The 16546-nt window shown below is 41.3% G+C and overlaps 2 protein-coding genes across 2 annotated transcripts; both read right to left on the bottom strand.

Annotated features, from left to right (window-relative positions):
* Nucleotides 1-923: 923 nt before the first annotated feature.
* Nucleotides 924-6407, bottom strand: LOC108880118 (E3 ubiquitin-protein ligase RNF14). The gene is made up of 7 exons (XM_018671557.2): nucleotides 5862-6407; nucleotides 5275-5405; nucleotides 4358-5149; nucleotides 3894-3972; nucleotides 3497-3709; nucleotides 3026-3198; nucleotides 924-2846 (listed from the first exon to the last, which is right to left on the bottom strand). The coding sequence occupies exons 1-7, from the start codon at nucleotides 6013-6015 to the stop codon at nucleotides 2712-2714; spliced, it is 1677 nt and encodes a 558-aa protein (XP_018527073.1). The 5' UTR covers nucleotides 6016-6407; the 3' UTR covers nucleotides 924-2711.
* Nucleotides 6408-7617: 1210 nt separating this feature from the next.
* On the bottom strand, nucleotides 7618-16274 carry ankmy1 (ankyrin repeat and MYND domain containing 1). The gene is made up of 20 exons (XM_018671552.2): nucleotides 15838-16274; nucleotides 15307-15453; nucleotides 15024-15206; nucleotides 14793-14843; nucleotides 14472-14710; nucleotides 14108-14324; nucleotides 13714-13881; nucleotides 12957-13102; nucleotides 12312-12780; nucleotides 12035-12219; nucleotides 11747-11918; nucleotides 11467-11607; nucleotides 11260-11367; nucleotides 10975-11082; nucleotides 10738-10866; nucleotides 10366-10467; nucleotides 9910-10075; nucleotides 9756-9792; nucleotides 9466-9620; nucleotides 7618-9211 (listed from the first exon to the last, which is right to left on the bottom strand). Exons 1-20 carry the CDS (start codon nucleotides 16075-16077, stop codon nucleotides 9009-9011), a joined length of 3366 nt encoding a protein of 1121 aa, XP_018527068.1. The 5' UTR covers nucleotides 16078-16274; the 3' UTR covers nucleotides 7618-9008.
* Nucleotides 16275-16546: the final 272 nt, after the last annotated feature.

Below are 16546 nucleotides of genomic sequence, written 5' to 3'. Positions count from 1 at the left end.
CTGTTGATCTGACTCCTACCTGGTTGGGCACAAGTGATTCACTGCAGGTCTTTTCTTGGGTCAAACCCTGCAGGAAAAAATTGACATACAGAAAGTATTCAGACCTCTTCACTTCTTCACTTTAAATGGATTATTTGTACCCATTAATCTACCCTCAATAACCAATAATGACAAAGTGGAAACATGCTTTTAGAAATTTTAGCAAATTTAATAAAAATCAAAAACTGAATTCTCTCAAAAGTATTCAGACCCCCAAATCAGTATTTTATGGAAGCCCCTTTTGGAGGGAACTGCAGCTTCTAGTCCTCTTTGGTAAGTCTCTGCAAGCTTCACACACCTGGATTTGAGCAGTTGATCCCATTCCAGATTCTGTCAAGCTCCCTCAGATTAGATGGGAGCATCTGTTCACTGCCATCTTCAGGTGTCTTCAGGTGTCTTTCACTTTGTCATTATGGATTATTGAGTGTACACTGTTGAGCAAAAATGGCAATTTCGTCCATTTAAAGTTAAATCTACAACACAACAAAGTGTGCAAAGAGTGAAGGCGTCTGAACCCTTTCTAACTCCACCGTATGTGTGTGTTTACCCAAGAGATCAATTATAAGCTTTATCTGAACAGAATCACTGCTGCTGCCCTGCTCTCTGTGGGTTTCACCTGTGGCCTCACCCTAATCGATGATTTCACTGCAGGTGTTTTGCCTTTGACAAACGACTGTGGCCACAACTACATCATGTCTGAGAATGTCAAACCACAGCCACAGCTCTCTGTCCCATGTAGTTCAGTATAGATTTAAAAGCAACAGAAGTGATGTCTCTAGGGTTGGTGTGAAGTTAACAGATTGTTAATACTTCAAGTCACAGTGCAACATTAAATGTTCAATTTATACCAAAGCTCCCTGATCATACAATGTGAGTTCAAGAGCTCAGAGGCCAGAGATCTTTATTGTCCCTTGAAAGGAACTTTACAGGAGAACGTACAAGAGGACATTGGACACAGTTACTGCAAACAACCAAATTAAAAAAGATGTATCTGTTCCTTAAAGGTGTCAGACCAGCAGAATGGTAGCCATAATAAAGTGCAGTCAAGGTTCAGTGCAAGATCGATGCTGTCTTCCTCAAAACCTGTCCATCATAGATATCTGCTAAAGAAACCTGCTGCATGCCAATTATTTTGGCAGCAAAAGTTTAGAGCTTGTTAGGATTCATGGGATTCAATGGGATATGTGCATTATTTATTTACTGTGCAGTCTTACTGTTTGAACTTGTCAATTTTTGTTTTGTTTTAGATGTTTGTTGCATTCTTTAACTGCAGTGCTTTGCTCCATGATATTAATATTTCAGCGTACCTTTTTATTTGTACTTCTGAGTCTCACATGTAATAATAAAAAACCCCTTGACAACCACAAACACATGTCCAATCCTCAAGTTCCAGGGCCCTCCAGGCCCAGCTAGAGGACTACGGGTCAGTAAGGCAAACAGTTGTTTAGACATTTATGGGGAAGTGATGACCCCTGTGTGGAAACTGGACTTTTCCTGGAAGAGACACAAGAGCACACACACACATATACACAGACAAAGAGAGACAACAAAGAGAGAGGGCCAGTATTTCTTGGCTTAATATGAGAGACAGCTGTAGATTTCCGATCATGTCTCACACAGCCTGGGGACATGCAACAGTGGTCTTTGTTCCAGTGTTGTGACAGAACAGAGGAGGAGGGGAGGGGCAACGTTTCAAAAACAGGAAATCAATCAGCGAGTAGAAGCAAAAAACCCCATAAACTACCTGCAGGGTGCCCTTTGAAGGGAATTAAAGCATGTATCCAATTCTGAAGAAAATTAGACTACATTACAGGAAGCTTAAAGGGTTTAAATCTGACTGGGAGTTACAATGATTAATTAGTCAATCAACAGAAAACAATGGATTGGACACTCAAATGCTCAATTTATGTCTTTTTTCTAGCAAAACAAGAACCATTTTACAGATTTTAGCCTCTCAAATGTGAATATTTGCTTGTTTTCTTTGTCTCTTATGACAGTAAATGGAATATCTTTAGGTTTTGGACGCCATGGACAAAACAAAACATTTGAAGACGTCAGCATATGCTCTAAAAACTCACTGAATGATGACTATTTACTTATTTTTAGCAATAGATCAGATAATTGAAGAAATAATTGGCAAACTGATTTTAAATAATAAAATTAGAACAATCATCAGTCGCAGACCTTCAACTCTAGGTGCCCTAGTTCTTTATGTATCAGTTACTGCAAGTTGTTCTGTAATTGTTGTTATTTAGCGCCCTCTATTGGTTATGATAGTGTATGACACATTATTATTATTATTATTATTATTATTATTATTATTATTATTTTGTGAATTACTTGCAGGCTGCACTGGAGGTCAGTGATTGTAAAATGTTTAGTTTTAAAATGTACATTTCTGACAGTGAAGCTGACATGACAATTGTGTGTTTTGTTTTTTTGTTTTTTTTTTGTATAAACTGTGCCTAAAAGACATTGTTCACCACAGTGCATCTAATGTTTACAAAGCATAGACTTAAACTGTGTTGATAAAAAATGTTATGATCATTAAATCAGCATTTATGTGCATTGTCAACTGTTTGCTAATGACATATGCCAAAATGTATTGACCCTCTTCCCTCCATGGTTTACAGACTGTTGCTGTGGTAAAAGCGGCTGAAGGACTAAGTCAGCTAATATTGGTGCATAGGGCACTGACTGTCAAGAAAGTGACTGTGGGTATCTCTTCTCTGCAGTCTGGCGAGGCAGAACCAGCAGAAACACTGTCTGCACTGAGAGCATGTCATTACGTTACACCCTCCGTCCTTCTGCAACATAAAACACAACAAAACATGTATTAGAAAAGACACACTGTTGTAAAACAGGAAACAAAAGATGTACAGCAACCCAACTCTCTCTGCTACTTTAACATAAAAATATGATTGTAAACACATTTTTTCTTCGTTTGTGTGTGCACATAAAGGCTAAAAGGTGAATAAATAAATACCTGTATCCTGCAGAAGCAGTGAGGACAATGTTTGCTGTTGACATTTATCCAGTCCTCACTCAGACTGTCCACCACAGTGCCCTGTATGTTCATGCGGCCATATCTGCTCTGCAGGAGGTGCCGCCTCTTCTTACTACCACTGGTATAGTCGTCCCACAGAGCCTTTCTCCCCTCTGAAACACACACAGCAACACAGAGCACTAGTTCAGATACACACTGAGACACATCTGCATCCATACAAACTGAATATTCGATTCAGTAATGGAACTGTAATAAAAGGTTAAACCCCAAAATGTCTGTTTTCTTCTATTAGCCTGTATTATTAAAATATGAATATGTCATCTGCTTCACCTAAGACAGAGCTGCTACACAAAAAATACTTAAATTCCAGAAATAAAATTATGAATGATAACAAGAAAACAAAAACGAAAATGAGAACACAACCACACACACACATGTATCCATCTGTACCTAGTGACTGTGGCAGGTCTGCATAGTCTTGGTGTAGATCAATTTCTGTCTGTTCCTTCATGTTCTTCTTTGCCTGACAGTTGTCTGCTCCGTGGTAGGTCTTTCTGCAGGTGACACAGAAAGCAAAGCCACACACAGAGCACAGTGCTGCAGTGCTGGACCCCTCCAGAATGACGGGAGAACCACAGGTATGCCGCGGACAGTACATCACATCTGCATGAGACATGAACCCAGTGTAAATACTAAATGTGTTTTTCATTATAAGACAAAGCTACAGATGTTCTTTTTGTTTGGTTCTTTGACCTCTCAAGAGAAATGACTACTGTATGCTCTTATCTCTAGTCATTTCGGTGCATAAGGACTTTGAATGCATCCTCAATTTTACGGGGAAACACACCAGGCATGAGGTCCAGAGAAGACTGTAGCAGGAGACGATCATAGCGGCTGAACAGCTCCTCCCCTACCAGACTCCTCACCTTCAGAACAGAAAAAAACAGAGAAGCAAAGAGGCGAAGAGTGTCAGAGAAGTCACGTAATCCAATCTAATAAATACCAGGTTGTTTTTGGCCAATATTAACTTATTGTTGGCACTGATATATACAATATTTCTGCACATAAGTAATGAGAAACTGTCAGAAAAGCCTGTATGGATATCTAGAAAAAGTATCCATATAAGTGTCCACCTAATCAGTTTATTTTTATACTGTAAAATGTCCCACTCATGGCCACATCTCCAGAGGTGGTAATTCTCTACATCATGTACAATCATGTCCATGTTATGCTACTGTATACTTTTACCTCACTGACATGTATTTGAACAGCTATAGTTAAAGAGGACAGAGAGACAGGTGAGGACTGTACCTGTGCAGGTGTAGGACTGGCCATGCAGTCTGCCTGAGGACAGGTGACATCCCGGACGTCCCCCTCTGTTATCTGGAGCTTACAGAACTCAGCAACACAGGCCTGGCAGAAGATGTGGCCACACTCAGACAGCTGCACACACTCTGAGCCGAGCCAGCCCGTAAAACACACACCACAGTCAAACACCGTGGTGGAAAACACGTTCTGTTTCTGGGCTGCATTGTAGATCAAGAGCTGGGACAGGAGAATTTGTGATGGAGTTAGGGAGAGACCAGAGAGGGTTTGCTCTTTTTCTCTGGGGTGGACTGGCAGAGGACCAGCTCCTTGTCCACTTTGATCTAATTCACCCGAGGAGTCAGAGGGAGGAAATAATGATGCTGACGCATTGCCTGTTTGATCAGACTCAGGAAATGGAAGATGCTTGGATATTCCTGCCGCTGAGGACGGATCATCCTGGCTGTCAGCCTTAAACTCTGAGGTTTGGAGGGTCTGTTCACCCTCTCTTGCATCTGAGGCTTGTGCAGTTTGGTTAGAATCACTAGAAGGACCTGAGTTTAGACCATCCTGATTGACTTTGCTGTGGTGGGAGGGTAAATCATTTTGGTGTGCAGCATTTTGTGAGTCCTGGTTAGAGTGCTGATTGCTGTGCTCATCAGAGGGGAGCTCCAGCAGAGCATGGATGTCCAGGAACTTGAGGGCATCTTCTTTAAGAAACTGCACCCAGGAGAAGAGCACCACAGCGCCTCCGGTGGCCTGGTAGAGCTCAGTGAGCTGAGCACCAAGTGCAGAAAGCTGTGGGGAGGAGAGGGCAAATAGTGAATGAGGTAATCTTTACAGACACTCTGCAATCACTCACACACACACACACTGAAGGGTATGGTATGTTTTAACTGACCCACATTGCTTGTGCTGCTTACCTGAGAGTGTGTCAGCCAGCTGCAGGTGAGGGTGAAGGAGGGAGGGGAGGAGGATGGGTAGTCCTCAGGGAGTTCAAAGGCCAGGAGCAGAGGTGGAAGGAATGATATCTCATATTGCCTCACTGTTTCACCTTAGAAAGAAACACAACGAGACAAAGTACAACATATCACAGATAAACAATATTCATTAATATTGCCAGTTGTAGACTGAGAATCTTTTTCTTTTCAATAATGTATGTGTATTTATGCTGTTTTACACATTATGCTTTTTATATTTACTCAATGTTTATTTGTATGTAGACATAAGCATTTATAGCCTAAGCTAATTTTCAATGCTTGTCCCTAGATGTGCCTTTAAAATACATATAAGGTCAACACTAGAATACATACACAACAATACAAGAAACAAACTTTTAGTGATACTTTTCATATGCCATGAAACTGTGTGCAGGGAGCTGTAGTTTTCTATGCAAAGCAAACTGATAGCCATGTTTTGTTCATTATGTTCATTAAGCTGTTATATTCCACGCCCTTCAATTAATATTAATAACAACAAGCTCATTTTTGGCTGTGTTTTGTTTGTTTACCCTCTGTCAGAGACACGCTGAAGTCCGCAGGAAGCTCCACTGACACTCGGATTTCTCCGGCAGGGTTCGACTCCTTCCGGACGAACTCTTCCGAATCAAATATACTCTGGAGAGCGAGTAGTTCGTCTTCCTGCTCCTCCATGTCGGCATTCATACCTGCGGTCCAGAATACCGCAATGAACTTCGCTTCCTTCCTCACACTGTTCGAGACGCTGTTATTGAATGTGTTTCCTTTGAATTAGTTTGTTTCCTGCTCGTCTTCTGTAGTCGACGTGTAGAGAAGCAGCGGCTTCAACTTGTCTATTTAAACAATGATTAGTCTCGGACAGTGTAAAGTTAAAAGAGCTCGTTATAAAAATCCTGGCTGATCCTTGTTAGTCTGCTTCGTCTGGTCCACAGTTGCCCTTCCCACTCCTCTGAGTATGATGCAAGGTACAACATACAGCAGCAACCTCTAGTGTTGCCCTCTCGATAGGCCACAACATCAGTCGGTTTATTTACCATGACACATTTACAGTAATCATGATTAACAGCTTTCCTTCAACAAAGAATTAGTATGTCATCGGGCATATTTGATATATCCCACCACCCAAAAAATAAATAAAATAAAATAAATGAAGGGTTGTGAAGAAAGAAGAACAAATAAAGACTGAGGTAATCTTTATGGATACTCTGCAATCACTCACACACACTGTAGGGTTGTAAATAATGTTTTAACTGACCCACATTGCTTGTGCTGCTTACCTGAGAGTGTGTCAGCCAGCTGCAGGTGAGGGTGAAGGAGGGAGGGGAGGAGGATGGGTAGTCCTCAGGGAGTTCAAAGGTCAGGAGCAGAGGTGGAAGGAATGATATCTCATACTGCCTCACTGTTTCACCTTAGAAAGAAACACAAGGCAATATGACCATGATGGTAAACATTTCTTTTAGTGATTAAACTATTTTTTAGATTCTATTATGTTAAGGTGAGATTACTTCAAACTACATGGATAGGAAGCAGTAGTTTTCCATGAAAAGCAAACAGACAGGCACATTTTGTACAGCGTTAAAACATCTTACTAACACCTGGCGATGTTACAGCTCCTCATTATGTTGTTATACTCCACACCCTTCAGTTAGCATTAATAACAATGTGCTCATTTTTCAAGAATTGGCTTATTTACCCTCTGTCAGAGATGCACTGAAGTCTGCAGGAATCTCCACTGAGGAAGTTTGCAGTCTGGATTTCTACTGGAAGGATTCGACTCATGAACTCCTCTAGATCAATGACACTCTGGAGGGCTAGAAGTTCATCTGCCTGCTCCTCCAAATTGCCATTCATGCCTCCTGTCCTAAGTGTGTTGATAAATTTCACCTCCTACTCACACAAGAGAGAGAGGGTCGCTGTCTGCCAGCCATAGCTTTGCTGACAGGGAGACTAGTCCTAGTCCTCTCCTCCGGCATCCGTATATAACTGTAATATAGTACAAAATAGATGAGTGATGTAAAATAAACTGTGATGAAATGTAACTAAGTACATTTACTCAAGTACTGTATTTACATATAAATATTAGGTATTTTAGGCTACGTGATTACTGCCATGTTAAGCTGCTTTATACATCACTACATTTCTGAGAGAAATATTGTACTTTTTATTTCACTACATTTATTTGTTATTTTTCAGATTAAAATTTTACATTTAAAAACGTATCTTGTTCATGATAGCTCTTGTTAAAGTTAACTTTAGGCTTTGACGGTTTCCTCTCAAAGGTATCAGAGATTAGAGGAAAAGCAGAATTGTTTTTTCTTCTTTCCGACCCCATTAATCACCTCAGAAACCCTCAGATTTATATTGTGTCCCTCTGGAAGGGGCAGGAGCATATTATGTAGTTAAACACTGACTAGCTGTAACAGTAAAATTCTGCTTGTACATTCTTGTCTCAGTATAAACAATCTGATAATGTCATACATGTATGAGCTCAATGCTTGGCACCTAATTTAGTAGGTACATGCTACAACCCGTAGAACATGTGACAAGAAGATTAAAGCTAACTGCAATCCCACAGACATAGTTTTTTCTTGGAACCTTTTTATGAATGTAATATTTGTCTTGAGGGTGGTGCTGTAGGAAAGGCTGTTACAGTTCACGTATTACTGTGAAATTATCAGTGTTCTCTGTGCTCAGAAAATATCACACCATTCTGCCTCTTAGAGAAATCCTGCATGCAGAGCTAACAGTCTTTGGCACATGAGGAAATGGAAATGATTCAGTCTATGTGGGTAAAAAAAAACCCTCTTGGTACCAGAAACACAACAAATGTCAGTGTAATCTGGTCAGTGGTTATTTAAGTACATCTGTCTCTGCACTAAAGTGTTGGACAGACTTGCTGACTAGCCCTTATGCTATCAGGGCAAATAAGCTACAAAGCACTTAGCAATTTGCGGCATATTTCATCACATTAACAATAACTAGCCTAGTACCACTTCCCACTCAAAAATAATCACATTAATGATTAAAGAAACACCTTTAACCTCAGCTTTTTTCTGAAGCTTTCAACCATATTTCAAGGTCTTCATCAGCGACTCTCTGGGAGTTAGGTTTACTTCTCATCATGTGATTTAAATAAGAAACCGACAGTGAAAACTAAGACAGCTCCAGTTACTGACAAAAAACTTGGGGTGTGATTAAAAGCATTGGGAAAAGAGGTAGATGAGATAAGTCAAAGTACTGTTCCCAAGGGCAAGAATTAGTTTGCTGATGAAGACCACAAGATATAACTGAAAGCTCTGGAAAATTTTAATTTATGTTAATATGTTTCTTTATACTTAACCTAACTTAAAAAAATCAACCAGAGAATAATATGAAAAAAAGATCAACAACAGTTATAGCGTTAAAAATAAAGATGTAAAAGCCAAAATCTGGTACTGGTAATCTGACTTGGTTAATTTTGAAAATATGTAAATTATATGCAACCATAGAGGCAGACATTATTACAACACAAATACAGAGTGCAAACCCACACATATAAAATGTCAACGAGAAATGATTATGGCACAAAATACTGACTTCACCATTCAGCCAGACATATAAAGTTAGGACTCAGAATCAGAAAAAGAAATGATGTAACAAAGGTGCAATATTAGTTAGATAAAGTTAAATTTTAGTATCCATCAGTTGCAGCTGTAGTTTTCCTTCAGGTTGACTTGGCTCTCCAAGACCTTCTCTGCCATTCTCAGGGGCTTGGGGACCCTTTGGGATTTCAACTTGACACTCAAGGGCCTGGGGACGGTTTTGGATTTCAACATGACAGTCAAGGGCCTGGGGCCTCTTTGGGATTTAAACACAACACTCTTCTGGATGCCATCAGCAGATGCTGGATTGAGAGAGACAGATAGACAAAGAATTTACATACTCGATTCATCCAAAAATCTAAAACCAGATTTCCCAGATATTGTACATGATTAATTTTTGTGCAAACCATACATTTATCCTGGTGATAACACAGATTCAAAACACTATGAGAAAGTTACACAGTGTTATTTTATTTTGTGATATTTCTGGTCTGAGCTTCGGTGCTCCTGGGGTAGGGATTTGGGGGTTGGGTTTAGGAAAGGTCCTGATTCCCACCTGACACCCGGACACACTCTTCCTTGTGTCTTTCGTCCCATGCTTTCAGTTTACAGGCCCTGGAGCAGTAGGAGACCTTGTGGCAGCGGCTACAAGGAGTCAGCTTCACAGACACAGAGCGGCCGCAGTGATAGCAGAAGTTAAACAGTGGTTTCCTAAGAGGAGAATTCACACACAAAGAGTTTGAAACAGGCAGATCTGTGTTTCTTTATTTTCCCTGTCAACACTTGGACTAAAATTTAATTTGAATATGACAAGGAATAGAAATGGAAAAGGCTGTGTATGTATACCTGTGTTTTTCTGTTCTGTGGGACTCGTTTGAGGTACCTATTAGATTAATAAAGTACACATGAACACATGGATACATACACTATGATTTACAGTCATACTCAAAATAATAGTCATATTTTGTTGCCTTTAAGAGCACCAATACTTTGCACTGACTGTTTAATGTAAGCTGTTGTTCTCTCTCTAAATTCTCTGCCTCTCTCTGGCCAGCAGTCCGCCTCAGCAGATCTCTCATCCTGCTCAGCAGCTGGCGCCGTGCTTTGAATATTTCCCTCTCTCGCATGTTCAGAGCGTGGAAGGGAGTGTTGGCAATACGCGAGTCCTGGACAGTAACATATAGCATACAGTCAGCTATTCAGGTGAAATTATGTATGAAAGAAATAAGTAATAAAAGCAACAAAAAAAAAAAAACACCATAAGACTATACTCCATTTTTATCCCTTTGTATTGTAATGTAGATTGTACATGTGTACATAATGTAATATAGTGGTAACTCAGTGTATGTGTGTATCTGCACTCTGCTGTGCAAAGTTTTTAATTCCCCTACTATGAATAAATAAAGTGTATTGAATTCAACTAAATGCATACAGTGTTCTTAAAAAGCTGCGTTACCTGGTTAAAGGAGTAGTGCGCGTAATCGACTGCAGTTCCAACAACATCACCCACCGTAACTGGCATCAAGATGTCGGCACCAGCCTTAGCTAACATGTCCAGCTGCATCAAAGAGACAAATACACATGACTGAATGACTCAAAATAGCTGCTGATTTATGCTTAAAATCCAAGTAGAAAAAGTTAAAAGCATATTTCTGTGTTCAGTATTTGCTGCTAAATAAATTGTATTTATGTCTGTTTTTTCCTATGATAAAAGTTGTAATAATAATAATAATAACAATAATATTTCTCTCAACACTATGCCCTGTAGGATGTTTAACACCCATGTATGGCGGTTGGTTTATATGTGTGTGAGTCTCTGTGTGGGTACCAGCTTAGCTTTGTTGACACCTATGCAGTAGCTGTAGTTGATGTTGGCGAGAGCACAGAGGGCGCTGCCCACCCCACGGCCCAGGGGGATGTTGGGATCTGCCCCTCCTTTCAGCAGCTCCTCCACTGCCTAAGCAGGGAAAAGGAACAGGTCCAGGCAAAAGTAAGGTTTGTGCACATGAGACCTGTATGTGAATGTGTGAATCTGTGTGTGTGTGTGTGTGTGTGTGGGGTCTACCAGGTCATTGCCACTTGCTATAGCCAGGGAGAGAGGTGAGTGTCCACTCCAGAGGAGGTCTGTGCTGGCTCTGTGGGAGAGCAAAAGGGCGACCACCTTACTGGCATTCTGCAATAAAAACACACACTTAGAGCTCTGATCGTATTTTTAGGTGTAACATGTATCTGTTGTTATTCTAAATTCAAACTGTGCAACATGCTACAGACACAGTCTTTTAGCATCATGTTTCATATTAATGATGGTGTGTATAAATTCTGAGTGTGTACATGCACAATATGCACTGACCCGGTAGTCACTGTTTCTCTGGCAGGCCACATGCAGAGCTGTTCTTCCTCCTTCTTTGAGATGTGGCCCCTCATCAGCGCTCTGTGTTTCCTGAGACTTCATGAAAACCTGTAAAATACCAAGACAATTTTTTTTTAACAGTTCAACTATTGCCAATAATTACCACTGAGGACTCAAATGAAGCTTAATCTGCAACAGCGCACACACCCTGTCCAGTTCGTAGATCTCGTCCTCGTCGCATGCCTGTGCATCTGGGTCGGTGATGGCGTGCAGCAGCAGCTCTGTGATTCTGGGACCTGCTGAACCTGGCAGTGCTGCAGCTACATGCAGGGGATAAAGGCCTTTCCTCTACAAAAAGGATGAGAGATTGAGGGGAAATGGAAATAGATGCTCTCACTATCACTCATTTCGTTTCTCTGTGGCTCTACACGCTTGTAACTCCCCTCAATGAACTTCTCCTTCAAGAAAGTAAAATATGAGTTCCTACCTCAGGTGGAAGGGGAATGTCAGTACAAGCTCCACACAGCAGCAGTCTCCTGACGGCCTCAGTGTCAGCTGCCATGATCGCTAAAAAGAGGACAGACATGGGGACCTTGGATACGTTGGGGTCAGCTCCCCGTTCCAATAACAGCTTCATGGTGCTCAAACGAACACGGTGTCTGCTCAGACAGGCATACAACACATAAAATGTACACACAGAGACGCATGTATGCAAACAAAGCAAACAGAGCAAACAGCAAAACTGGAGAGGAGAGGAGAGAGGAACAGAACTGACTCAATTTTCATGGCAGCCATTTTGCGTACAGTCTCCTGTGTGTCTGAGCGCGGGGGAATCCCTGTGCGACTCAGAGCTTCTGCTGAGTGCTGCATCGCCTCCTCTGTGACCTGGATGTTATAGCTGCTGACAGAGCAGGCAGAGTCAAAGCCCTGCTTTTGGGTCAGATCTTTGTTTGTGCCCTGCTGCAGACAGACAGGATAATCAGACAACAATGAGTTCAAACAGGTACCAACTTATCAAACCAGTTATGAGATGGGATCTCTGTGCTTTATACCTGAACTCGACGTTCCTTCCACTTCACGCTGCCCAGTGCAATGTGACCATCCATCACCTGGATGGAGTGCTCCACGATTCTTCTCTTCTCTTTATCCTCCTCATGAATATGCCTCTCTCTCTCTTCTACACCTTCCTCCACCTCCTCTGTCAACTCCACACCCTCCATTCTTGACTCAACGACTCTTTCTTGGCTTTTTATTTCACTCTCACTTTCCCACGTTTCATCATATTCTTCCACAGTCTTTCTTTCTCCTTTGCTCTCTGTCTCATCCTCCCTATGGCTGCTCTCTGCTCCTTCTCTCTCTGTCTCTCTGCTGTCCTCTTCTCTCTCTCCAACCAGCAGGTGTTCAGTGTCTGCAGGGGTCTCAGGTTCATTTAGGCCGAGTTGGCGCTCAGTGACGAACTCACTGTCACTGGACACTTTACTGCTGTGATGTGAGATGTGCTCTGTTAGTTCTTCTACTGTCCTGAAAAAAAAAAAACACACACACAATAAAAATGTATTTAAAGACATACTTAAGTGACAAATTGTATTAATTATTTAAAAAAATAGAGACATTAGCTGTACATAACAGGATATGTATACTATATACAATTTCTGCTGAATGACACGTAAGAGCAGAGATATTAGCTACATACTTACTGGTCAGAGAGGTGGCTCTGGTTGGTCTGGTTGCTCGGGGTTGTGTTAGTGGTCTGAGGTCTGTCATGATCTCCAGGTGTGTCTGTAGTGAAGACCACTTGACTGATCTGAGGACTGCTTCCACATGCAGATGGAGACCTCAAAACCTGATGACACATTGCAGTGCAAGTTGTTTCATTTAAATTGTTTGTGCAGTTTCATACATATGAACTACAGATCTATGGGATGTCAGAAAACATTCAGAAACACACTTAGGCAGTGATACTTCAGGCTAAATGTTAACATCATGCTAATGTGCTGACAATGACACTGCTAACATGCTAATCTTTCATAGGTATAATGTTTAACATGTTCACCATCTTAGTTCATCTTAGCATGCTAACAATTAATCATTAGCACTAAACACACAGCACAGTTGAGGCTGATGACAGTGTCACTAGTTTTGCAGATGTTTGGTCAAACCAAAGTATTGCGCATGTTCAAATTTTGACCTGATATAAATAAATAAATTATCTGAGAACCACAAATGTCAGAGTAAAATTTGGCCCCAATCTGAGTAGTAGAGGCTGAGTTATTTGTTGGGAAAGTTAAGATGTTGAGGAAAAGTCAGAGGATCACCAGATCTATAGGATTTATAGTCTGGTCACCAATGATTTCTGTACAAAATGGCAATCCATCCAACTAAATAATCTCATGGTGGCTCTAATTCTATTGTTTATGTTGACTTTAATTCTGTTTTGTATAACCTTGTTCTTACATGTTCTTGAGTTTTGGCAGGTGGTTCAGCAAAAGTGGTGTGCAAAGACTGAAACGGGTAGTAGAGGACATGACACACAGCCAGGGCAGACATGCCTTCACAGTTCAGCTTATCCATATCAGCACCCATATCCAACAACAGCTGGATCACATCATTATGGCAGTTCACCTGACGGGTACAAGAAAGACAACAAACAGAAAGCAGTCAGAGAGACAAATAAAGAAAGTAAAAAACAAAGAAGGAGGCTAAAAACTGCATTAATGTAATTATTTATTTTGTTGTTCGATTACAGTGTAGGTTTCAAAATGATTTCATCAAGGTTAAACAATCAAAAAGCAAAAAGGCGAAAAGCAGAATTAGCGAATAAAAGGCAAAAGAAAAAAAATGGTGTTACTGTGGCAGCAATCAGAGCAGTGTGTCCCTTTGAATCTGCTACGTCAGGGTGGACCAAACCAGACTGAAGGATCTGAGAAACAGCCTGCAGTTCCCCATGGGAGGCGTGCTGGATCAGCCGCTCTGAACTGACTTCCAAAGGTCCTTTAGGACCAAAGCTTTCCCTGTTCAGAGACAGAACAGCAGCCACATCCCAGCCCACGTTTTCAGCCTGTAGTCTGAGAGACAGACACACAAATAACTGGAGATTAGTCACTTTTAATACTGTACATGATGTTCAGGCCTTTTTCTTTTTCTCAATACAATATGTTTTGGTACCAATACTCAAACAATACTTTTTTTGATGTACTGTAATCTGACCTGACCTGTGTTTATGTATATGAGCCTCCATGCGGGCCTGTAAGGGCAGGGTGGAGAGTGGGTCTCGCTCATAGCCTTGGTGTGGACAGACGTCTGGCTCCCACAGCTCGCCATAAAAGCGTTGATCCAACTCTCTTCTTCGGCCGGGGGGCAGCGGCAAGTGGTCGCCATCTGTTGAGTAACTCTCCATGCCGGGGGGATGGATAAAATTCTCATCTGACAACAGATCTCTGTCTATATGCACCTGAAGAGAACGGGGAATTAATTGATTTACTTCGAAGGAAGTCACAAAGCTCATGTCATTGTTAATTTTAGCAGTACGTTACCTCAGAGTGTGTCCTGGCTTCTGTCTGTAGACTGCTAAAAAGAATTGGAGGCTGTTAGGGAGAAGGGAGAAGCAGAGAGGTCAGTAATGAATAAGCCATTATTTTGCTTGTTATCCCACGGGCTTAATGACAAAATGTAAGACCTCAAGATTGTTTTAAATCTGATAAAACAGTGCAGATGCAGACGTTTTAGCCAGTTAACCTACGGTTGACACAGAGGTCAGCATGTACCTGGGGATCTGTAGCTGGCTCCATGAAAGAAGCATATTCAGGAAAGTTCTGCAGGCTAAAGCCCTCATCTACAGTAATGCAGAGCCTCAGCAGGCGCTCCCCGAGCCACACACCCACATCCTGATGCCCATCTGGATAACTAACCACACCTGGACCAAACCTCTGGTTAGCACGGTACAAACCCTGAGAGGAGGGATTATTGCTTTTTAATGGTATTTATAAATGAAAAAACAAAACAAAACAAACAAACATCCAAATATTTGTCATCATCAATCCAGTTAACCTGAAAGATGGCTCCATCAGGGAACTGTTGCTGTCCATATCCCTCCTTTCTGTTGAGGTAGAACTTGCCAATGAACTTGTGGCCTGTGGGCCAGCAGTACAGTCCATCGCCATGCCTGTAGTCTTTGTAGAAAGAGCCCTCATAGTACTACACAATGGAGCAGACAGGAAAATCAAATAGTGAGTTGCTTTATTTGCAGTAACTCCGGGAAACAGTGATAAATGAACTCAAATAGCTTGTTAAGATAACCTGAAAAAACGTGAAAATTGCAATTTTGATGCACTTCTTCTTCCACTTTATGCTATTTTACACTTCTGCTCTTCTACTTCAGATTTATTTTTTAGTTTCAGTTTAAGTCACCAGTTACTGTGCATATTCAGCCATACACATCACAAATTCACAAACTACCCAGCTGCAGAAAAAGTCATTAAAATTACCCCCACCTTTACCAGCTACAGTATTAAAGTGATTGATGATGCATCAGTAAATCTAATCCAATAATCTGTAGTGGAAGGCAAGTTTTCACGTTACCTCTCCGTTTCTCCAGGTGTACCTTCCTTTGCCGTGTTTGAATCCGTTCACAAATTCTCCCTCGTATCTGGATCCGTCGGGCCACTCCTGAACACCGCGCCCCTGTCGTCTCTCTTCACCGCTTCGAGCTCCTCTGTGGCCGGTGCTCTGTCTCCCTGGTCCTGGCTCCACGCCTCCTCCTCCTTCTCCTTTCCCCGGCGGCGGGGCAGCGGCTACACCTTTGCAGGTCGTCGAAAGCATTTTAACCGTTATCTGCAAATAACTCACCTGAATCCATTTGTGTACAACAGCAGTTAGTTTAGAGTTAACTTTACAGGGAAAGTATTTAATTATAGAGGAGAGAACTTTAGACTGTGAAACTCAGATTTGAGTTTCGACCCTGTGGTAACGTTAAACGCCTGGTTGTCATGACAACAGTACAAACCCGTGCGGGGAGTTCCCGCGCATGCGCAAATGAAAAACAAAGTGTAGGTAGTCAGCATTAGAAAAGTTTAATAACTCAGACTAAATTAGTCCTGTATTTGTATTTTTCTTATTTTATATAATCCTTTATTTAAATAGGTTCTCTCAATTGAGATTGACATCTCTTTTTCGATTTGTTAACTTAGGGCCTTTTTCACTTTTTGGGGGTCCTTAATATGCTGAACAAGTCATTGAGTATTAAAGTCAATAACAATATAACTAACTAGACATTTAATGATGAAAGCAG

The sequence above is a fragment of the Lates calcarifer genome, linkage group LG17 (assembly GCF_001640805.2).
Source record: "Lates calcarifer isolate ASB-BC8 linkage group LG17, TLL_Latcal_v3, whole genome shotgun sequence".
NCBI classification, from domain to species: domain Eukaryota; kingdom Metazoa; phylum Chordata; class Actinopteri; family Centropomidae; genus Lates; species Lates calcarifer.
The sequence above is the reverse complement of the archived record's forward strand: the minus strand, read 5'-3'. Positions and strand labels throughout refer to the sequence as shown.